Below are 24,449 nucleotides of genomic sequence, written 5' to 3'. Positions count from 1 at the left end.
ATACTTTAAAATAGGTGAACATGCAAATTCTTTACATCTTTCTACACAAAAATGCACTTTATTTATAAATGAACTTTATTCAATAAAGTTTTAGCTACACTTAAACCAATTTTTATTTGTAGTCTTCCTCTTGTACATGTGTACTTACAATTACACAGCTATAATACCAAGCATTAAAATACCCATTACTAAGACATTACAGAACTTAATATTTTTGGCAAAGGTGGCGAAACATCATTAAAAGCAGAATTATTTTAAATGAACATGAAACAAAGATACCATTCTTGGAACCATTTTACCCCGGCAGATTGTTGGGTCACTTTGTATAACACATCATAAAATATAATGCCACTTTATAACTACAGACAAATAATATGATACACTGTAAAATGAAATATATCACTTAATTTGAAAGCCTCACAATGACAATATTTCATGAAAGACATGAAATAACACTCCATTTATTCTGCTTTTCACAGATTTTGCTGTTAAAAAAATTGGGTGTAATAAAATTGCATAGACTTTTGAAGATGTAATGGTTTTTCTACTCTCGGTTTCTCTCTTATGGCTGTTTAAGTTACCTAATTGTAAAACAGATATCCTATTCCCATCATTAATATTGTGTCTTTATTGATTTTTATATTAAAAAGTAAAAAAGTTTGACATCAAAGAATGAAGAGCTCAATTTGTACTTTTAGACTTTCAATTTCTATTTTTTATAATTATTTTACTTTTCAAATTTTTTAAATTGCATTTAGTAAGAAAATTATGTGTCAGGGGCCAAAAAAATGGGGACACATAGCAGCATAACAATATGTACAATATTAATTGATAATAACTATGAACAGGTTCAGACTATCTAATTATTGTAAAATTTTACACTATATGTATTTATCAAAGCCCAGGATGAAACTGCTACTATATTGCCATGAATACAAATCTATAAAACTCCTTCATTGATAACAACTTGAAACAAGAATGTGTCCATAGTACACAGATGCCCCACTCGCACTATAATTTTCCATGTTCAGTGGACCGTGGAACTGGGGTACAAACTATAATTTGGCATTAAAATAAGAAAGATCATATCATGGGGAACATGTGTAATAAGTTTCAAGTTGATTAGACTTCAACTTCATCAAAAACTACCTTGACCAAAAACTTTAACCTGAAGCAGGACGAACAAAGGCACAGATCAGAAAACATAATGTCCCTCTACTATGGTAGGTGGGGCATAAAAATCAGTAATCAATTTTGGCCTCAATTATTTTTGAGAACTAGCATGGTAACCTACATATTATGTTTTTATTAGATCTCAGATCATCTCATGTATCCTCAACATAATTTAAATATAAAAAAATATGCAGTCTGTGTATGTCTTATGGTTTCTCGTGGAAAGTTGTTTGATTAACAATCTGCCATGTGAAACTGTACAGACTCTTCATATAAAACTTTATGAATGGAAAGATATTAGAATCATTGACCGACATTAAAGAAGCCAACATCTTGAAACAAAAGACTATGTGACATTGATTAAGTTTATCTTTGCTGAAACTAATTACATTGTGAAATAAGGCATGACTTGTTTCCAGGTATATATAGATTATTTCCTGGTAAGGGATGTTACTATCTTTAGAAGCTAACTGATAGCAGAGTAATAGCAGAGTAATCAGTAATACAGTAAAATCAAAATAATCTTTAAGAAAAAGAAGAAATAGAAAATCACAAAACATTGATTTGGAGTGTAAGAAATCCTTATTCAATGTTTAAATGTTAGTATGCATTGATAAAGGAAATATATGGTATAGAAAGGATATTGCTATTGCATATCAATTCATTACATAAAATCACTATGAAAACCAAAGGAACAGCACTGTCATTGCTTTCTTCATTTCAAAGTATCTCTCATATGACAGTAACTTTAAGACTTCTTCTAGCAACAGTTTTACCAGAATTCTTGCTTGAAATTCATGAAGAGGAATGTGTCTATCACAGATTTTACTTTTATTTTGACCTTTTTGTACTTTTGTTCAGTTCAAAAGATATTTCAAAAACTTTGGTTCTATTTGTTGAGTGATAGTGTTTACTTTTTTCCTTTTTTGTTTAATTTAGTGGTAGTTTTCTCTGCATCTATGTTAGAAATATGTTTATTGAAATGCAAACAAACTAAGATTCCTCACTTGTTTAATAATAATTTCAACTAAAAACCATTTACAATCCTATTGCATTTCATCTGATTAAAAATGTTATGGTTTAAAATATCTTTTAATTCAAATTTTATTTCTTCGCACTATATCATATTCAAAATGTAGCCAAATTTATATGCATTTAACCAATTTATTACATTTGTATATTTGCTGATCTTTTCTACTCAAAAGATATAAAAACTTTGTCCTTATACAGAGTCTTGACAGTTTTCTTATTGAATAAATCCAACTTAGTGACTCATCTGTATTTTAATATAAAGAAGCTTTTTCCATACATCATTAATATTCGATGGAGACCATAAAAATATGATCAATCGGAGAAAACTGATTAATATACTGATAATAAAAACACTTAGGTGTGAAAAAGCAATGAATATCTCTAAGCTTAACATTGAATCCTATCTCCATCTTTAGCTATTGTCCGATGATTGGTCACCAAGGGAAACATACTTTTATGGGGGGTATCATTTTTTATTGTAGGGGCATCTGTCGTGGTCTTGTTGAGGTCACATGTTGCATCCCGGCTATTTTGTTGTGAACAAAAGAAATACAATAATCAAGCCTGTAAAAAGTAGAAATTATTATCCATTATCGACAAAACTTTCACTTTCATTGTTACAGGAACTCCCATAACAAACTTAATCCATTTTTTGTGTTCCGTGAAAAACAGTGATTTATAACAAGGGTATGGTCAATAAAATTAGTTGAGACAGTTTTATGGACACAATGAATAATTTTGTATTTATAAGGTTGTGACATAGATTACTTATGATTAGGCCATTTTAGCTGTTCAGCACTTCTAAATATGTTACTCTCAGTACAGAAAAAACATCATAAAATTGTTGTATTGTATTGTAACAAATATTTAACAATACTAGAACCATATAATAATAATTTTTAGCCATTAACAATATGAATAACAACTCAGTCCCTTTTCTCAAAACCTATAAAAAATAAAGTAAAATATTTTTTCAATAGAATTTCCTGTAATGTATTAGTGTGTGGACAGAGAGAAATATCCAGTCTAACAATTTGAACTTCTGGTTCAATGACATTTAAGACTTTACTTGCCATGCATTAATAAAGAATAAAGTAACAAAAAAAATTAAATCAATAGAACCCAAAAGTCAGTCAAGGTCAGGTGAACCTGTTCAAAGGACAAGTTGCTTTTACTGTAATTATTTTTTAGTACAGTTTGTATCATCATTTAATTTGACCTTGAATGACTATACTTGGAATATAAGGCCTCCTGTTAAGATGGAACCAGTTAGACTGATATTTAACCCACAAAATGCATTTATGGACCAAATAAGTTAACATATTGATTATAGTAATATTAGAGAACTGATACAAATCTATAACAGAAACTCAATGATACTGAGTTAGTCAACTATCAACATGGAGTCTTATTATAGTGATAGGTAGAAGTCTGCTGCTATTTATAGTGGTCAATTTTACTGGAAATCCAGAACCATGATTGTGTAGTACATATATCATTTGCCGTGACTAAAGGAAAGAAACTTTTTTTTCACTGAGCTTGACCCTGAGATGAAGAACAGCTGATGAAGGTCAGAGAAAAACCCATATTGTCAAATATTTACAGACAAAATATATATTTCCTATATCTACTCTCATGTCAAAAATGAAAGCTTTAGGATACTGTTCCCTAACAAAGAATTAACCATATAAGAATAGAGAATGAAAACAGGGAATGTACCAAAGGGACAACAACCTAGCCCAAAGCCACCAATTAGACATAAACACAGCGAGAAAACCCAAACCAAGAGGTGTGCTTCAACTAGCATGTATCCCTTACAGAATATATCAGATAAAATGCCAATGTCCTTACAGGTATGGTAGAAATTCTAGTGCAGGAACTTTTCAATGAATGAAGTAATTTGGTATCAGAACTGGATATTAATTAAAGGGAATGGGATATTTTCAATTTCAAAATTGACCTACTAATTTAGATATCAATATTTAAAGTTAATGTTCGCATAAAACATCCACATAGCTACAAATACTTTTGAGCCATAATGACAAGGAATGATTAATTTTTATGTGACATGAAAAACATCCATTTCAGATTGTACGGTGTGCACCAGATGGAAAATTGGAAAGCTGATTTACGGTCATATTTTGTCCTCCAATCAAAAAAGTCGACAGATAGTGGCCAAGATAAAAATATGTTGCCAGAAATATAAAATAGACTGGATGGTTGTTTATGTAAATTTTAGATTGTGATAATAGTCTCTAAGGTTTTCACTTTAAAACTCAACACATGAATCTGTTGACTTTAATGGTTTTAAATCAATTGTATTGCTAATTTTTTTTGTTAATTCAAAGAGTACACAATAGTCAATGTCAAAAGATAATAAAATCACTGCATCACAAAACATGCTTATTTTCCCTGGCGTCCAGTTTCCACTTAACGCCCAGGTCCTAAAATATTGCTACATGCTAACTTTAATAGTGGTTTTGACTAATTTTCACATTAACAGCAAAAATATAGCTTGTGACTAATCCAACTTCAAAGAAATTTCAAACTTAATCACTTTCAGCATTTTGCACAATTAAATCCAAGCCAAGAACAGGACAAACAATGATATAAGAGAGAAAGTAATCTGATTAGTTTTCTATAAAACAGTAGAAAATCAACTCTCTGTCACTTATATTCAAATTAATAGCCCAATTAACAACTTCTACTGCATAACCTAATTCCCTCTTCTTCCAATTATTTTGTAAAACAATTGAAAACTTTACAGAATTATGTGGTTACTGATGGTATTCATTTATTTAAATTAACTTCAATGATAGATTTACTTTATCACATAAAGTTACTGTAAATTCTCAACTTTTTTTTATCATTTCAGAAAAATGCGACTGAATAGTAATCGCTAAAATAAAAATAAAAAATCGCACTTTAAATTTTGATAAGGTTATTTGTATGCAGCATTGCTACATAAATAGCACAAATGTCATTTTTTTTATATCCTAATAATAAATGCACTCGAAAAAATTTGTGAATTTACAGTATACACCAACAGGTCTGCTAGTTTACCAGTGCTCCAACCTTCTCATTTTTTTTCTGAGTTATTGTAAATTTATATATTTTTCTATCTTTGGTAAAACTTTTTCACCATTATTTTTTATGCAGCATAATAAATGGACTAAAAAATTAGTGAATTTCTATTGTTACTAGAAAGTCTATTCATGGACATATGTTCTAGTTCATGGTGCTCGGTATGCAACCTCTTGATTATCCTTTTGTGTGTAAACATCCAAGGCCATAATTAAAATATCGTTAGGAATATGACACACTAAATAATGTCAACAATTAAATTATCATTAACTCTTTTTAAGAGCATATATAAAAGTGATACAAAGAAAATATCGGATATTGGTTATTTCCGAGTTATATTATACCATGACTTTTGAATTTATTTTTTATTTTAGGGAGAAAAATTGTTGTACTATTTGACTTAACTGAACTATCACAACAAACTTAAATCAAAATACTAAATGACTGGATACATTATTTGCCTTATGCAAAATCATATAGAAGATGGTGGCCCAGATATAATACTGACATTTTTCAAGAATTGCAGATTTATGCCACTTTTGAACGATCTATGGTAACATTGGAACTATAGAATCAATAACTTTCTTTGGCTTTAAAAATACAAACGATTTTTTGCTGTATTCGGTACATTTAAAAGATTTAGCCAATAATAGTAATAAGAACATTTGACAAAATTAACCACTTAGATACATATAAAGACTCTTAACGAAAAGATACCTATTCAATGCAATTCTATTATTTAAACGACTGAATAATTAAACACTGGCCGTATTTCTTATCAATGGTCAATAATAGTACAGACTCATTACATCAAAAATTAAATGATGAAAAAAGGACATGTCAATGATGAAAAAATTATCAACAATACCACTTTCAAGCAGTATTAATCCTCATTCAGATTATATCTATGTGACATTTTACTGTCAATTACCTGGATTTTTTTTGTGACCTTTAGGTTCAAATCTTACAGATGTCTGACCAAACGGACTTCTTTTTAATCCTGTTACTCTTTTCATTGATTCAAATGCATTTCGTGGATCATTGTAAGCTCCTGGTGCTGGAGTGACTTTCTTCAAAGGCGTAAATCTCTGTAATTAAACAGCAATTGCACATATCTAAATTCAATTTTTTACATGTAAAACTGAAAATAAAATTTTCAATATTATATGTCGACATTTAATATTATGCAATTTAGACAAAAATGTATATTTAATCTTTTCACATCATGTTTATCAAAATTACATAAAAAACGGAAAAATAAAGATTGTCATTTTCAATACTTTTCTGTAGAATTGGTAAAAAACATTATGGAATTTCTAGCACTTACAATCATATGATAATGGGTGACATATAGTAAAATCTTTTAGTTTTTGTCTCTTTTATGATGATGTGTGACAAAATGTCAAATATGAAGATTGAGGCAATGATTAACTCATCATTTAGTGGTATTTTATTGTGTTGCCACCATGATTGGACCTCTTTAAATTCAGATATTTTGACATTTTTTACCAAAAATTTAGATTTTGAACTCTGTGTTTATATCTTCTTTTGATTTTAACATAATGGAAGTTACTGTTCAAATATTCAGTAGTTGGTGACTAGTTCAGACAAACACTGGTATGATAATTAATAGAAAGAATTGATGTAAAACACTGTATTAACATTTTGGTAATAAGTTCTAGATAGAAATACAATTAAAAAAAAGTTCATCCTTTTTTTCAGGAATTTTAGTAGTCTGCAATTTTCCCAAGAAAGCTTGGTGTTGAAATAAAAATCAAAATGTAAATTTGTTTTACAAAATTCAAATTCTTTACGGATAATTTTCTGACAAATCACTATCAAAAATATAGTGATTCATTTTTTGTTATAAATTGCAAATAATTTAAAAAGTTTATTATTTTTGTCCATCTGCAGATACCTAGCTGTTGCAAATACTATGAAGATTCTAAAATTTGAATATAAAATGTCTATAAAATAAGCATTGCATTGCCCAAATTTTTTAATTAACTGATTATAAGGACACAAATATCCCCTCTCAAACATGCAGTTTTCCATTTTTTAAATAAGGCATTACTTCAGAATGATAGATTTATCTTCCTGCCCAAATTCAAACTCTGTCTGTGTGTTGTGGTTTTATCATTGTGTAAGAGTTGTGAAAAATTTGCAATTTTCAGACATAAAGGGGCATCTCAGTGACTTGCTGCCTGAATTCAAAATCTTTCTGTAAGTTTTGGTTATGAGCATTGTGCATGAAATTCAACTCAAGGGCAACACTTTTAAAATGCCAACATTGCCTACAACAGGGGAATAAAAATGCCACAATACCAAATAAACAGAACATTTTTCTACAAACAAACAGCATGTTCATGAAATAAAGTAATCTCTCCAACTCCAGAAAGGGATGTAAATGTAGATGCAAATAACAAAAGTGGTCAGACAAACTATAGCTACCCTCATATTTTTTATATTTATGAAATTGTGTGTGATGTAATAAAGTAATATCATACATACCTTGGATTGTGACATAAATGGTGGATGTTCTACCTCTATTCCCTCTGTGTTAACTTTAGGAGGTTCTGGATCGAAAACACCCTTCACATCATATTTCCCTGGCCCAGGAACTCCCTGAAAATGTTGGCAGACATCAATTAATTTAAAAGTCTTCCATATCAGATTTTTTAAATTTTAAATTCAAATACTTTGACAATGTAAACTGATGTGAAAACAACTGTAAAATTAATATATCTTAAGTCATGCAATTCTAAAAATGGCAGCCAACAGATATTTTGATTTATTGATTGTTTTTTGGTGTTTATACCACTTTCATCACAATTGGCTATATCAAACAGTCAATATATATTGTGGAAGAAAGTCGGCCTGTAGGGGTCCAAACTCACAAACCCAGAGTAGACATGCTAGTGTAATATTTTAGACCACTTGGCTACTGTATCACATGTACATTCCGTGTCTTTTGGTCTCTTTGGAGAGTTGTCTCATTGGCAATCATACCGCATCTTTTTTTTTTATATTTGAAAATGGAATGCAACAAATAATTTTGTGAACACCAGAAATCAAAACATGAAAATATATATTCTATCTAGGAATCAAATTTTGCAATATTTAGTAAATTATTGGTGGTTTTTTTTAACAATGTATTAAGAATGTCTTTTCTTGTATATAAACAATAAGATAAATGTAACAATATAAACAACTCTAATTTATTCACTAAACATACCTTCTTTTCCACTTCTTTCTGAATAGCCTCATGATATCTTGGGATTCTGGCTTCAAATCTAGCTTGTTCTTCTGCTATAGAATTTAAGTTCTCAGCTTTCATGCTGGCATCTCTGTAAGGCTCATATTCTCCAGGTCCAGGACCCATTTTACCTTTACTTAAATCAAGACGTTTTGATGCCAAATTACCAAAATGAATACCTTTGTATGTCTTTGTGGTTTTTGTTTCAGTCTGGAAAATAAAACAGACATTAGTATACTCATAACGAAGAGGGAGTTAATTCATCAACCACCACTTTTTTTTTACTAATACTGATTAAAGCATTGATTCTTCTAAGTCTTTTGATAATTTAACAAAACACTACTGTAAACATGTGAATATTAACTAACAATTACATTTTGGTAGTGAAATAATTATTTTAAAATAGATCCAAGATTCAAATTGCTAGGTTGCACAGATTGATTTTAAACAAAGGAGAATTGTGAAGAAATGTGAAGTTAGAAAATCTTTTGAAATTGTGCACCTTCCATTATTGAGTTGTTTTAAAGATAGTTCCCCATTTTTCCAATTAACATTTCTATATTTAATAAGTGTACAAGTTCAGTATAGAAAAATATGTCTCAAATTCAAGATAGGCTCACCGCTGTACATAACTTCAACATTTGTACAAGGTTCTGGACTCTAGGTTAAAATCTGAAGGGTGAGATGATAACATAAAACTTGTACCATGTATTGCATTTTTTTTTAATCCCTGACAGATCTCACAATAAAACATATGTATTCTGTTGAATTTGTATTTCTTGGCCTTCTATTTCAGATCTTAGGCAGTGCATTGACTGTTATACTTACAACTGCTGGTTTATAGAAAGCTGGTCCAATAGATATATCTCTGTCTGGTGGGTCTTGTTTTTTAAGTGTACCATCCTCACATTCCTCATAGCCATAGGCCTGACCAGGCATAGGTATAGATGGGGCCTCTGGTTTTCTGTGGAACTTTATTCTACTGGTCAAAAGCTAATAATAAAGAAGTGAAGATCAAGAAACTTAAATGTAATTTTTAGACCTCATTTCCTTTCATGCAAAATATTCTTAATATATCTTAACAATGAAAGCAAAAATAACTATCCACACTGCTGGTCTTTTTGTTCAAATAGTAAATTATTCCATGTATGGCTTTGTCCTAAAGTGTTACATTTATGTACAAGTACAAAAATGCTCTTTTTTTGGAATTTTTCAAATCCATACATGTTGCACAAATAAGATGGACAAATATCTCAGTTTTCAATCTTATTGTGATTTCATTTTAACCAGTTTGCAATAATAATCTTTTATAATTTTTTCTGGTCTCAGATGATAATCTCAAAAACATAAAATGTATGGGAATGGAAATTTTCTTGATTTTATATAAAGACAAAAATAAACTACCAATGAATATTTGCCACTTTACACTAATAATACACTTATGTACATACTGCTCCAGCTTTATCCTTGTTAGTGAGAATATTTGGAGCAGACTTTGAGGTCCTGAACTCTGTATATTTTTCAGTACTGTAAGTTCCAGGTCCAGGGTTCTCTGTACTGATTTCACTAAAACGTTTGGATCTGTTTGCTAATGTTTTACCACCCTGAAAAGTTAAATATTAATTCTAGTCAATCTGTAAATAATCATCAATCATTATTACTTGGGTTATTCCATTATATTGTGTCAAGATAGTGTAAATTGTCTGCAAGTATAAAAAAAAATGTTTCTAAATTGTACATTCCTGATTCCAGTTTGGCTGTTAAACTGACTGACTGAGCTGTGTATCAAATTACCTTTATATGAAACATTTAACATTAAATTCAACTCTTCAATTTCAAGTTTACATCTTTTTTAAATTGGATTGATGGTTAAAAAAAATAATGGTACATTATACTTAAGAATTGAATGCTTCTTTTTGTAAATTTATTGGGGTGTAAAAGCGTTGACCGAAGTACATTTTGTATGAAGCGCGGAAGCGCTCATTCTAAAAATGTATGCACGGTCAACGCTTTTACAACCCTATAAAGTTGCAAAAAGAAGCATTCAATACTTATAATTACATTTTTTAGCTAGGATTATAAAAACACGATTTTCATGAAGTTAAATTTTTAAATTCACCTGTGCACTTTATTGTGGGACCTGGTGTCATCATGAAAGAAATGTTATTGTCTCATGCAACTGCTTACAGAATAACATGTGATGTGCAATTAGCCAATCAGAATAATGTATTATAATAAAACATACATCTAATGTAATTATATGTAAATATTATGTAAAATGTTATCTAAAGTAATGTTATTTTGCAATTAAAAATGCTCCTTTATGATTTCCTGAATATATGCATTTGGCTCTTTATATCTAATTCAGCAATGCCATAAATTTTAAATGAATTTTTCATGCTGTTACTCAATATTTTTTTCCATAATCTAAACACCTACTTGTTTAGGAGAAATCACCTCTATTAGTTAATAACAGTTGGTCAATTTAACAAAAAATCTATTTCAGTATATCTTTTGATCAATTTGAGTTTTTGTGATAGATACCCAGATTAAAAAACTTTATTTTGTTACTGTTAAAGAACTATGTCATATTTTTTGGTAAAGTTTTCTTTGTTTTGGTAGGGTTTGTTCTGCCCAAGCTTTATTTCTTCAGTTTTTATTGGACTGTCCCATACTTTGTGATATGGTGCTTTCTTTCTTTCTTTAAATTATGAATTTTAAACTTCTCTTTGTATCTTCTTACTCATTTTTACAATGGTTCGATCTTGGACAAATCTTTTGATATAATGTAGTTATAACAATAATGTCTACTTATCTAGATCATTTTGTCTATCTAGACATAACAATACTTACAACAATCACATCTTGGGCAAACCCTGGATCATAATGTCCCGGTCCTGGTGCTGCTACAGTTTGGTCATTAATATTCAGGAAGGTTTCCCTACTGGTCATAGACAAGAAAGGAGCATATCCATCTGAAAAATAACAATTCAATTCATGTTACTGAACTATTTAAGGAAATGCTTAGGTCTTCCAATTGGAATCCCATTACAACATACCATTATGCACTGTCAGTAAATCACTATACTTTACTAACATATTTTAGATTTGTATGACTTTTAATGGTAATTTATAGTATTTATTCATTGTAAAATAACTTATACATTCATTGAATTTACTCATTGGGTCTCTAAAATTCAATGTTGCTTTTTTACAGACTAGTATGGTATTCATGTACATCACTGACAGATTTTTTTCTAAAATTTCTTGAACTCCTTCTTACAATGTACATGTACATTCATAAACTGTCAAGTAACAACTAGTTCCCTAAATTTCTGGATCTCCTTGGAGATTTCTACTCACATTCCAAATCTTTTTAGTGACAATTAATGTTCTGACACTAAAAATTCAGGACCTCCTTATAATATTCAAAATCTCTAATATAATAATTGCAACATACATAATTCACTACAATTTTGGAACCTCCTTCTAAGTTCCTAATTTTCAATATCCGTATATAGTGACAAACCATTCACACAAAATTAAGGACTACCTCCACATAAGTAACATTCGCACTGACTCAGTCAAGTTACAACATATTTCAGGAACTCCTCCTAACATTCAAAATCTATCAAGCCTTTTAAAATTAACTTATAAAAATCAATATCCAGCGGGTTTGGTAGAATGCATTCATTGTATTAATAGGTAATATTCAGTGCTCCTTTATAAATTTAGATCCAATTTGACTATTTCCGAACATTGTGAAGGTTATAGACATACAAACCTGCTTTGAGTCTAGCTTTTGCTGGTACACTTGAATCATATGTTCCTGGTCCAACATTACCAGGAGTAGATCCTATGGTTTTTATCAAATCTCTTGGTGCTCTGTCATACATTTTTGTTTTCTAAAATTAAAATAATGGTTTACTGAGTCTGAATATAAGGAAATCTTATATATCTACACATGTTATCCTATAATATTTGAAAATTCAAAAGATCAATATGATGTAGACATTTATGTTGGTTTTCGTGTTGTTGTTGTAATGTAACTCTTAGATTTCCAACTTTATATGTGTTTCTTGTGTAATGCCATCTGAAGGCATACATGTACATTGTACACAACTCAAGATAAATTGTACTTTGTATTATTTGTGTAAGTCTTCAAAGGTAACCTTTATAAGAATCTCTCTGTGTGAAATACACCTTATCATTATTTGATCAACATTACTAGACATCACAAAAGTTCCCACATAATTTTAATGTCATAATAGAAAATATCTGATGACACAATGGAAAAGTGATTGTTGTATGACGTCAAAAGTTCAAGTGCATGATTCAAATAAGTGATAAGGTGTATAAATTTAAGGCATAGGATTTTTTTTTTAATTTCGTAGGCTCTGAAATATCTTGAAATATTTTAGTGTACCACTTCATGTACAAAATGTATTGTTCATGTATAATAATATGCAGGGACATATAATATCTTCTTTATTAATACTTAATTTATTGAAGTACAAAAATAAAAAAGTTGTTCTAAATATTATGAATTTCCCCCTGTGAAGTTGAAAAAGCTTAGTTTTTCTGTTTTCTCGGATCCGTTTTCTCTTATACAACAGCAAGACTACCCCTTGTCTTGGGGACAGTCAATAATTAAGGGATATCCCTAATTTGGGGGGTTGTTCCAAACCTGATGAATTATTTATAATTTATATGACGACGTCAAAGCTGATCTCTAGACGAAATGTGACATTTCAGTTACCTGATATTGATAAATATATTTGCCATTACACATAAAATGCTTACTTGTAATTATCGAGGCATTGACACCTCTGAAATAGGTAAACTTTGTTCTTTTTATGGATAGACTTTTCTGAATTTACATTGTTGTCAAGGAACAAATGGCCGCGACCGGAAGTACACGTCAAAGGGACACAACTCCGTTGCAGACGGCAAACTGTGTTCGGTAAAAAAAACTAGAAAATTTGGGTAATGTAAATGAAGAAAACAGAGGACTTTTACTGTACCTCCGTTTGCTATTTTGCTATTTCATATCTAAACTTTATTGCTTAACCTTTTTATTTAAATGTCATTTTCAAATGACAACGTAAAACAGCTGTGGACAGTATCTATTATGTAACACATATTTCCATTTTAAAATACAACACACTATATAGAGTAAACAGACGAAATGAAGAGGCAAACAAAATTCAAGGATGTACTTTATTTCCTAAATTATCTGCATTCAAAAAACCTGATGTCAACCCCTTTGGCATGTCTGAAGTGATAATTTAGAAGTGGGTGTATGCCTTGTCTATAAAAGAAATTATAAATATAAAGGTTTATTTAGAGCAAAAGTATACAAAGACATAGCATAAGCAGGCCTGTAGACAAAATTTTCACGGGGGTTATTTGGACATGCGAACTCGACTTCAACAGTCACAATTAGAACAGAACATTGACTTTAATAATTTCAATAAAATTCATGATTCATCAAAACTAAAATTTTACCAACAATTTCATAATTCAAAGCAGCGTAGTTCTTATGTTGATGTTCTAAGTAATAGATTAGAAAGGTCATCTCTGTGTAAAATTAGATTGAGTGCACACAATCTTGCTATTGAAAAGGGGCGATATCTAGGTTTAGCCACCGACGAACGAGTTTGTAATGTATGTAAATCAGGTGAGGTAGAAGATGAAAATCACTTTTTACTGAAATGTGAAATTTTTTCAAACTATAGATTTAACTTTAAAAATAAGATATTAAATATACTTCCTACATGTTGTAGTGAAAATCAGCTAAATATTAATAGTTGTATTAATAGTAATTCTTTAAAAGTCCTGAAAGTGACTAGTTCTTATATACATAAATGTCTGATGTATAGAAACGAGATTTTAGCTTCTTATTTATAACATATTTAAATACAAGTAAATGTATGCTGTATTCATTGTTGTAATGCACTGTAACATGGGCCTTTGCCAATTATTGTAATTGTGTTTGTGCCAATAAAATATTTGTATTTGTATTTGTATTTAATAGTGCTTATTTGTTTTTAAGGGGGGAGGTTCGTTCAAACCCCCTTTGACTACGGTTATGATAAGTTCTTTTGAGCTTTTAATTGACAAAGGTCAGATACATGTATATTGATCAATTTGGAGTTCTTTTCCACGAATGAGAGTAGCTAGGCAAACTGGTCAGAGGTCAATCAGCTTAGTACTGCAGTACTTGAGCAAATGATTTAGGAGAGCATGATTCATACTACTAAAATCTTTTCTTCCCTGGGATTCAAACTTGGGACTTCTGTGTTACAAACTAGTACTTTCATTGACTGAGCTATTTTTGAAGCAGTAAATCTTCACTAGCTTAACCCCTTATGACTGACTAAGTAAGTATCTACTACTGTAAATTCATAAATATTATGATGTTTTTATTATTGCAAAAAATACGACAGGAATGTGATTGCAATCATTTAAACTCGCTTTTGATTTTTGATATATGAATTAAAGAGCCCTGCCCCATATATATCACAAAAAATTTAAATCACAATTATAAATGCACATATCTACTATTCAAGAAAAGCAATCCCGTCATACTGTGATGTGGTAATATTATATTAACCAAATTGGTTCATTGGCTGTAATATTGGAAAATTCACCAATGTGAAAGTAATCTTTAGCCTGTTTTTTATGGGTGCATTTTTTTGGGAACATATGTATCTTGTCCCTGATATATCTGATATGTATCCAACAATGAAGCAAGCTGGCATATTGGGAAATTGTCTTCTGAAAGCTTCAAATCCATTTCAAGTTTTCATATCTTTTTAAAAAACTCACCCTACATGCCCTATGTTTGCTGTAATAAATCAATTTCTGGATGATTTTCCTACAAGGGTATATATATCCATGTTTGTCCAAATGGTGTCCTTCCTCGTGATAATATCTATCCTTTAGTCTATTACCTCCACTATTCATTCTTGTAAAATTTCAGGCTGAAAGCTAATTTAATAGTGCAGTATATAACCTGTAATATTGCAGCATTGTGCAAAAATGGGCTGTTCAATGACAGGTAACTGTAGCATTTTTAAAATGATTACTTTTTAAAAACATAATTGAACTATCACATGTATCCAAAGTCTTCATGATAAACTTGTTCAGTGAAAGTACTTGGCCTATTGTTTGAAAATTTGAATAGATTATTTTGCAGTTACATGAAATAGAAATTCAGACCAGCAATATTCAATTTTGTACTAGTTTAATAGTAAAGTTTTATAGACCATCCATATAGCTTTGACAATGAGCAATAGGTTTTAGTTGCTAATGACCTTCATGAAATACATTTATAGTTGCTAACAACCCAAATGATGTGGATTTAAGGACTGAAGAGCAGTAAACAATGATTTTCAAAGATTTGACATGATAGTGCATTCCAGTTAAATGTCCATTTTAGTGTAATTAATAACCTTAATATGATTTATTTTACCTTAGCTTATAATGCGGACCAGAGGTTCATCAGAGGTGCACCTGGTAACAGGAGGTTGTGGATACCCAGGCTATCATCTGGGAAAGAAGCTTGTAGAGAATGGTCATCAAGTTGTTCTCTTTGATCTTATTCAACTTGAGTGGCCGTTACTAAATGGGATGACTGTTATACAGGTACACTTTTTACTGATATTTTGAGATAGTGGTAAAAGGCCCTGTCAGTTCATGGTACATTGTAAATTGATAGAATATATCTCATGTACAACCTGTTGTTAAAGGTCATGGCATTTATTATATTGATATACAAGAATTGTAACTTTAGCCCAGTTCGCAAGAAACATATTTTAATATGGAAAATAGAGTTTTGCATGTTACAGATAAAAAAAATAACTAAATAGTATCCTATGAGAAAATTTCTCAGAAACACATACCAGTATACATGTGCTTTGTTGTTTAAATCATCAAGCTGTGTCTTATTGGAGAGAAAATGTAAAACATAGAGAATTAATCCTAATTGTTTAATTTTATCATGTTGGTGAGCAGAATGTGATGAAATATTTTTTATTCATCCCATCTCTCATATAATGTACCTCATGCTGAATGAGGTAATTAAGACATGGATTTTTTTTTATTTTATGTTTTTATTTGCAATGAGTATGGGAACAATGTTATGACTTAAGGATGTACACCTCTGAGAAGCCAAAAATTTCTAGAATTAAACTTTTTTTCTTAACCTGATTTTTGGATTTATAAGACTCTAAAAAAAAAATGGTGAAGAAAAAATCATATGGTGGTGCACTTCTTTTTTTGCTACGGCCCTTTGAAAATGCCCAATTTTGCTGATTTTCCCATTTTTCATCGATTTTTACCTATTTTTGGGCTATTATCGTGAAAAAATCACAGTTCCACAATTAAATTTTACTTAAAAAAACTATAAGTAGGTGTTTATATATGAAAGTTTTATCATATTTTGATGCTTTTTTGTGTAAAATTTACCTTATGTCAATTTTGTATTTTTGTGATTTTTCTCAATTTTTAAGAACAAAATGCAAATTATTTCAACTTTTTTGTTATAAATGATTGAAAAAACACATATATTTAAGAAATTTGAAAAGACCAAAATGATATGGGATGCACATGATTCTTGTAAAATCATTTTTAGCTCACCTTTCCTAAAAGGAAATGTGAGCTTTTGCCATCACTTGGCGTCCATTGTCGTCCATCGTTGTCGTCATCGTCGTAAACTATATTAAAGATCTTCTCCTCTGAAACTACTGAACCAATTACAACCAAACTTTAGCTGAATGATCCTTAGGGTATCTAGAATAAAGACTGTGTTTTATTTTCCATTTTGTGAAAAAACATGGCCGCCATGGCTAAAAATAGAACATGGGGGTAAAATGCAGTTTTTGGCTTATATCTCAAAAACGAAAGCATTTAGAGAAAATTTGACGGGGGGTAAAAATGTTCACTAGGTCAAGATCTATCAGCCTTTAAATTTTCAGATGAATCAAACAACCCATTGTTGGGTTGCTGCCTCTTAATTGGTAATTTTAAGGAAATTTTGCAGTTTTTGGTCATTTTTTGAATATTAGTATAGAAAGAGATAAACTGTAAACAGCAAAAATGATCAGCAAAGTAAGATCTACAAATAAGTTAATATGACCAAAATTGTCAATTGACCCCTTAAGGGGTTATTGTCTTTTAATGACAATTTTTCACAATTTGTTCATCATATTTGCTAGCTTTAAAAAATCTTCTCCTCTAAAACTACTCAACCAAATTCAACCAAACTTCCACTGAATGATCAGTAGGGTGTATTAAATAAAGTTTGTGTTTTATTTTCTATTTCGTCAAAAAACATGGCCGTCATGGCTAAAAATAGAACACAGGATAAAATGCAGTTTTTGGCTTATATCTCAAAAACTCCAGCATTTAGAGCAAATAAGACAAGAAGTTAAAGTATTTATTAGGTCGAGGTCTACCTGTCCTGAAATTTTCAGCCGAATTGGGTAACTGGTTTTTCAGGTATAATGCCTCTGAATTGATGATTTTAAAGAAATTTTGCAGTTTTTGGTTATTATCTTGAATATTATTATAGATACAGATAAACTGTTAATAGCAAAAATGTTTAGCAAAGTAAGATCTACAAATAAGTCAATTTGACCAAAATTGTCAATTGACCCCTTAAGGAGTTATTGCCCTTTAAAGACTTTTTTGACAATTTGTTCATCATGTTGACTTACTTTAAAAAATCTTCTCCTTTGAAACTGCTGTATCAATTTCAGCCAAACTTAGACTAAATGAGTTTCAAAGAACATTTAAATAAATTGAAAAGCCAAAATAATCATTGATGAGAGATTTAACCAAAAAAATTAAGGTGAGCGATTCAGGCTCTTGAGAGCCTCTTGTTTGTATCCCTAACCCATTTTCTCAAAATTTTGGCTGAAAATATTGGCTTGATAGGTCATAAAATTTGAAAACTGGATTACTCAAGAACCATTCATTGTAAATACACAATTTTTTCACAGAGTTGTTTGATTATAATATTTTTTAAAATTCATTGATATTTTTCACTTGTATCACATGTTTTGGAAATAATTCAAGAACAAGATTTCAACGAGACTGAATGAGACTGAAAAGTCAGAAGAATACATCCCTTAACATGTTAGATAGGTTACCAACTTTGACCTTTTAATGGAACAGGGGTCAAGGCTTTTTTGTGGCAACATCTGCATCTCAAATATTAAAAACTGTAAGCCTGACTATAGAGTTGGTGTATGGAATGATTGTATACCATATACATGTCCGACTGGTAGGTTTCATCTGACCTTGAACTTATTTTCATGAATCAGTGGTCAACGTTCCATTTCTCAGATATTGAAAGCAAAACACCAGGTGCCTTGATGTATAAGGGTAGTATTGCCCTTTCCCACCAGGCGTCAAATGGTCAATTTTGGGTACCACTAGCATCAAATTGGTTTAGATTTTACCGTTATTCGTCAACAAATCCTTTTTTTATGATTTTTTAAAGTCACATATAATAATTGTTAGCATCATTTTTGGAAAAAAATAATGTGATGCTTTTTTATCGTTCAAAAGGAAGTGTACATTTTATTGTCATGCACTAAAAATTAGCAAGAATTTTTACCGTTATTCGTCCTGAAGGTATCCCCATTACTACCCTCATGTATTGTATGACTGAAAGGGGAGTTCACGTCTGTCTGTCAACTTACATCCACCTGTAACCTTTTTTTCATTAGAAAATCTTAGTTCTTTTAGGTTTGGTCTATTTCTCAGATAGTGGGTCTCATTGGGGTCTAAGTGGACGTGGGATTGCTGATTTTTTGTAAGCGTGAAACGTGAAAGTCAAATTATTGTGTCGTGAAAACAGGAAATGAGGTCTTGTGGGACCCGGGAAATGACAAAAAAATGAGAATTGCTTACGTAAATAGTGTAAGCGGGATACAGGAATCTGACAAAACAGTAAGCGGGATCCGGGATCAGAACCCCCCAATGAGACCCCCAGATACTATAAGCAATAGGGCCACTATACTTTGTATAGTAAGGTGTACATGTCAGACTTGCAGGAGTCATCTGACCTTGACCTCATTTTTAATGCTCATTTGTCAATTTTTACTGTTTTCCTGGTAAAGTTATGTCTGCTAGTTAATATGCATATAACACACTTTACAAATTTAAATTGTAGGGCAGTATTACAAATTTAGATGAAGTTGAAGAGGCCTTCAAGGGAGTTAACTGTGTATACCACATGGCATCATATGGGATGTCAGGGAGAGAACAGGTTAGATTATAACATTCACCATAAATATGTAGGGGACAAATCAATTATCAGTCTTACATGCAATTAAATTGAAGGTGTCATTAAATTTTTAGGTAAGTCAGTTATTTAGAAAAAAAATTTGATAGTTCAATTTAACATGGTGGCAGATACTTTACAAATAATGTAATGCACAAATAATTAAGGTAGATAGACACTCAAATCTGAATTCAATAAATTTTTCTTGAATTTCTTAAACTCATCAGTAAGTCTGACATATGTGTATTTTTAATATGACTTAAGAATAAGATAGATGTCATAAAAAATTACAAGAAAAAGCTATTTGTGGTTTATTACATAAGACTTTTAATACCCAGAAATATAACTTGCAACATTACAGATCAAGATCACGCAACCCAGTTTCACATTAGAAAAATAATGAGATGTGGTATGATTGCAGCTGAGACAACTACACACCAGAGACCAAAAATGTTGTCCATTCGATTATGATTTATTTTTATTATCATGCCTGTTTTCTATCTACAGAAAAGTTAGTGTCAATATATATTCTATGTACTTATTACTGAGTCTGAGATCGCAGTTATATGTATAGTGATGTACTCTTATTACTCAAAACACACATTTTACATGTATGGTCTCAGTTGTATGATCATATATTGTCCAAGTGGCATAATTATACATGTTCACAATGGTATGATCATACATACATGTACATGATTATACATGATTACAGGGGTATTAGCATACATACATGATCACATTGGTATGACCATACATACATTATCATACTGTTTTGATCATACATACATGATCATTGTGGTATAACCATACATACATGATCACAGTGGTATGATCATACATACATGATCACAATGGTATGATCACAGTGGTATGACCATACATACATGATCCCAGTGGTATGACCATACATACATGATCACAGTGGTATGGCTATACATACATGATCACAGTGGTATGATCATACATACATGATCACAGTGGTATGATCATACATACAGATCACAGTGATATGATCATACATGCATGATCACAATGATATTGGCATACATCCATGATCCCAGTGGTATGGTCATACATACATGATCACAGTGGTATGATCATACATACATGATCACAGAGGCATGGTTATACATACACTATCATAGTGTTTTGATCATACATACATACATGACCTTCTGCTGCTTTTGTTTTTTTATTTGGTCGGGTTGTTGTTGCTTTGACACATACCCCATTTCCATTCTCAATTTTATTATGATCATTGTGGTATGATCAAACATGCATGATCACAATGATATTGGCATACATCCATGATCCCAGTGGTATGGTCATACATACATGATCACCATGGTATGATCACAGTGGTATGATCATACATACATGATCACAGTGATATGATCATACATGCATGATCACAATGATATTGGCATACATCCATGATCCCAGTGGTATGGTCATACATACATGATCACGGTGGTATTAGCATACATACATGATCACAGTGGTATGGCCATACATACATGATCACAGTTGTATGGCTATACATACCTGATCACAGTGGTATGATCAAACATACATAATCACAGTTGTATGGCTATACATACCTGATCACGGTGGTATGGCCATACATACATGATCACAGTGGTATGATCATACATACATGATCACAGTGGTATGGCCATACATACATGATCACAGTTGTATGGCTATACATACCTGATCACAGTGGTATGGCCATACATACATGATCACAGTTGTATGGCTATACATACCTGATCACAGTGGTATAATCATACATGCATGATCACAGTGGAATGATCATACATACATGATCACAGTGGAATGATCATACATACATGATCACAGTGGTCATACATACATAATCACAGTTGTATGGCCATACATACAGGATCACAGTGGTATGACCATACATACAGGATCATAGTGGTATGATCATACATACATGATCACAGTGGTCATACATACATGATCACAGTGGTATGACCATACATACAGGATCACAGTGGTATGATCATACATACATGATCACAGTGGTATGGCTATACATACATGATCACAGCGATGTGACCATACATACATGATCACAGTGGTATGACCATACATACAGAATCACAGTGGTATGATCATACATACATGATCACAATGGTATGATCATACATACATGATCACAGTGGTATGGATTTACATACATGATCACAGTGATGTGACCATACATACATGATCACAATGGTATGATCATACATGCAGGATCATAGAAATATGATCATACATACATGATCACTTTGGTATGGCTATACATACATGATCACAGTGGTATGATCATACATACATGATCACGATGATATGGCCATACAGGATAGCCGGACTTAAAAATCCACACATCATCATGATCATATATTTTCACAATGGTATAATCATGCATTGTCAAAGTGGTATGTTCATACATACATGCTCACAATTATGCTATATATATCAAAGTTGTTTTTATCTTGTTCCATGGTTGATAGCCTTTGATTTTGTCAGTTTTTTAACTTCCCTTTAAAATTTAGATTGGATTTCCATTATTTTTGGTCTACTTTAATCAGTTTTTTTTTTAACTTCAGGTGTGAGAAATGTGGAGTTAAAATAGGGAATCTATTAATAATATAACAATTTGTCTAATTGTTCCAAACAAGAGGTAAAAAGCTGATCTATTGAACCCTAACCCAACATATACAAGAACTAATTAAGACTGTTGATGGTCTGTAATAGTAACAGGCAAATTAAAGACAAGATTTGTGTTATTTCATTGATGTTGCACTGAGTGCCTGTGAACTTAACACAAATTTCTGTCATAATTCACTTCCTTGTTCTGTAACTAATTGGATCATTATAGACGTTTTTTGCTAGTTTCACTTTCTGTTGTTTAATTTGCAAATTGCTGCAATGTTTTATTAATCAGCGTTTTGTTTATTGTGACAGTAAATATAGGAGATTTTCATGGTGTAATAAGTCTGCTCCGCTACATATATTTTGACTGCAATATGATTATGTAAGAAACAATGGAAATAACACATTTCAGTTATGCTACTTCGCTGTTGCACTGGGTAGTTTATGGTGTAGTGTGATTGTGAGGCACAGCTAACACATTTGTGCTATTACAGTTAAACAATGTTTTACCAGTACTTCTTTGCATTGTAGAAAACATTATGTTCTTTGTATGTTTGACAAGAGGTATAACATTTAAACATAAATTCTGTAAATATCTGTTTCAAATTTTATATACTGTAAATTCAGAAATTATTGCCAGCGTCACTGATGAGTCTTATGCAGACGAAACGCGCATCTGGCGTATAAAATTGTAATCCTGGTACTTTTGATAACTATTTACACCACTGGGTCGATGCCACTGCTGGTGGACATTTCGTCCCTGAGGGTATCACCAGCCCAGTAGTCAGCACTTCGGTGTTGACATGAATATCAATTATATGGTCATTTTTATAAATTTTCTGTTTACAAAACTTAGCAATTTTTCGAAAAACTAAGGCTTTTCTTACCCCAGGAGTAGATTACCTTAGCCGTATTTGGCACAACTTTTTGCAATTTTGGGTCCTCAATGCTCTTCAACTTTGTATTTATTTGGCTTTTTAACTATTTTGATATGAGCGTCACTGATGAGTCTTATGTAGATATTTTATATGCGAAAATATGACTGGATGAGAATGGCAATAAAAGGAACTGCATTATGGAATCTGATACACATATTTGTATGCAAATATAATTATATTTTCCTACAATAATTATTCTCACATTTTGACAAAAGTGCAATAATAAATCAAGTGGATAAATGCACACAATAATTTCAGAATTTTGTGCAGAACTGAGAAGTAAAATAGGTTTATACAAAATTTGACAAATGTTTTAGGCTATTATTGTATTTTTAATGACATGTTATAACTTTGTAGTTTGGTTAACAATGGATGATTATTATTAGAAAGGTGAAACAAGAAGACAACATTTCTAAACTTAAACTTAAACACTCTATTAATATTCAATTTCCCTTTTTTTATAAGATTTTATGTCTGGTTATATAATATATCAAAAAAAATCTCATTGATTAGAAAATTTATATGTAAATTTAGACATTCTGTTATCAAATTTTCCACCCTCCTAATGAAAATATGCAAGAAAAACATTCTTTTTCCACAGCCTATTTGAGAACTGAGGATAAGAGCTGTTAAATCTACTAGATTTACTGAATTTAAGTTTACAAGTTATCATTGTATACTGCCTTCTATGCTTTTATAGCTTAGTATGTGTTTAAACAATTCAACTGGAATGAGAAAAGACAAGCACATATATATTATACTAATTACAAAAGTTGGGAGTATTGCTTTCCTCATTTCAAAGTATTAACATGAAATTTTATGGGACAGTTTAACAACCGCCATCTGTACAAGAAAAAGAAAGAATAGTTGATTCTTTTTCCATTATCTATGTGCTGAGGGTTTTGGCAGGTGCGAATCTTGTTTATTGCCCTTGGTTCTAATTAAAATTAATGGTAAAAAAGCAATAATATTTATAGAGATATACATAAACAGAACTGGA

The 24,449-nt window shown here is 31.0% G+C and overlaps 2 protein-coding genes across 7 annotated transcripts in view; one reads left to right on the top strand and one right to left on the bottom strand.

Moving 5' to 3' along the window:
- Positions 1–13,500, bottom strand: part of LOC134725938 (sperm-tail PG-rich repeat-containing protein 2-like) — a 45,376-nt gene extending 31,876 nt beyond the window's left edge. For both annotated transcript variants that reach the window (XM_063590240.1, XM_063590241.1), the window contains exons 1-8: positions 13,349–13,500; positions 12,330–12,450; positions 11,399–11,520; positions 9,997–10,149; positions 9,374–9,538; positions 8,525–8,755; positions 7,801–7,914; positions 6,221–6,377 (exon numbers count right to left, since the gene is read on the bottom strand). In XM_063590240.1, coding sequence (XP_063446310.1) covers positions 6,221–6,377; positions 7,801–7,914; positions 8,525–8,755; positions 9,374–9,538; positions 9,997–10,149; positions 11,399–11,520; positions 12,330–12,441 — 1,054 coding nt within the window. In that variant the 5' untranslated portion in view covers positions 12,442–12,450; positions 13,349–13,500. The remainder of the gene's footprint in view (positions 1–6,220; positions 6,378–7,800; positions 7,915–8,524; positions 8,756–9,373; positions 9,539–9,996; positions 10,150–11,398; positions 11,521–12,329; positions 12,451–13,348) is intronic.
- Positions 1–24,449, top strand: part of LOC134725940 (short-chain dehydrogenase/reductase family 42E member 1-like) — an 82,175-nt gene that overhangs the window by 19,893 nt on the left and 37,833 nt on the right. Inside the window, exons 1-3 of one of the 5 annotated variants that reach the window (XM_063590243.1) lie at positions 13,447–13,508; positions 16,028–16,195; positions 19,731–19,826. In XM_063590243.1, the coding sequence (XP_063446313.1) occupies positions 16,034–16,195; positions 19,731–19,826 (258 nt within the window). In that variant the 5' untranslated portion in view covers positions 13,447–13,508; positions 16,028–16,033. Of the gene's footprint in view, positions 1–13,446; positions 13,566–15,584; positions 15,609–16,027; positions 16,196–19,730; positions 19,827–24,449 lie in introns of those variants that run through there. The other 4 variants (XM_063590246.1, XM_063590244.1, XM_063590247.1 and 1 more) reach the window with 4 other exon arrangements.

Source organism: Mytilus trossulus, chromosome 7 (genome assembly GCF_036588685.1).
Source record: "Mytilus trossulus isolate FHL-02 chromosome 7, PNRI_Mtr1.1.1.hap1, whole genome shotgun sequence".
Taxonomy (NCBI): Eukaryota; Metazoa; Mollusca; class Bivalvia; order Mytilida; family Mytilidae; genus Mytilus; species Mytilus trossulus.
The sequence above is the reverse complement of the archived record's forward strand: the minus strand, read 5'-3'. Positions and strand labels throughout refer to the sequence as shown.